Here is a 992-nt window from a genome sequence, read left to right as displayed (position 1 = left end):
GACACTGTGGACACTGTGGACACCAGCAACTGTTTTCCTTATAGGACCCTTTTCTATCATTAACAAACTGACTCAGTCACATATTTTAGAGATATTTCATATTATATTCAAAACTGAACCGTGAACTCAAACAGTGAACTCAGGAAGTTTGTGTAAAACCAGAGATTTGGATGAATTTTGAGCAGATTATTTCCTTTTAAGGGAACTTTTTATACAAATTTGATGCTATTTTTTATTATTTTTAACAATCATACAGAGTTCATTCTTTTCTGACCATTACCATAAATGCCGACCGCGACAGAGAGGAAGTGCTGTCCTGTATTGTCAAGAAGAACCTCTGGAAAAGTCCTTAAACCTCATTGTCCAGACGAGGCCGGCAGGTCGCTGCATCGATGCAGAATCTTCCGTCAGGATGCGTCTTAGATTTAAAAAAGCTCAATCCAGGACGACCAGAGTCCAGATTTCCAGAAACCGCCGACTGCGGTTATATTTAACGAACCGACTCCTCGGCGATCACAGCTGCTGCACGTATCCAGCTGTGATGCACATGAACGCACCCTCCTGTAGCTCATTGTTCAGGTCGGTCGTGGGTCAGTTACATCATCTAAAGCTCTCTGTGGGATTATCTATCAAATCACCTCTGAAAGCCTCCCTGCCTCTGTCACAGCATCTGACCTCTGACCCCCTCTGGGGTCACCTGTAGCTGATGAACAACAGGTTTACTGTTTGATTGTGAGCGAGCAGGTTGGGATGAAACCGGTGAACTGTGTGTGTGTGTGTGTGTGTGTGTGTGTGTGTGTGTGTTCAGTCTGTCTCAGGAGCTCAGCAGTCCGGATCAGAGCGCCGAGCTGAAGCTGCAGAGCAGAGCCGTCGACTGGAAGATCCCTCGCTTCCCCGGAGGAACACAACTGTCTGCTCTGTTCAAGGTGACCACACACACACACACACTCACTCACTCACAACACACACAACACACACACACCACACACTCC

General features: G+C 46.5%; 1 protein-coding gene across 1 annotated transcript in view; it reads left to right on the top strand.

Annotated features, from left to right (window-relative positions):
• ap4m1 (adaptor related protein complex 4 subunit mu 1) overlaps positions 1 to 992 on the top strand; it is a gene marked incomplete in the record, with an annotated part of 11851 nt that overhangs the window by 8777 nt on the left and 2082 nt on the right. Inside the window, 1 exon segment of the mRNA XM_035666420.1 lies at positions 809 to 926. Coding sequence (XP_035522313.1) covers positions 809 to 926 — 118 coding nt within the window.

This window comes from Morone saxatilis, unplaced genomic scaffold, assembly GCF_004916995.1.
Source record: "Morone saxatilis isolate NCDOM2014 unplaced genomic scaffold, NCSU_SB_2.0 Contig20, whole genome shotgun sequence".
NCBI classification, from domain to species: domain Eukaryota; kingdom Metazoa; phylum Chordata; class Actinopteri; family Moronidae; genus Morone; species Morone saxatilis.
This window is presented reverse-complemented; position numbering and strand designations above follow the sequence as displayed.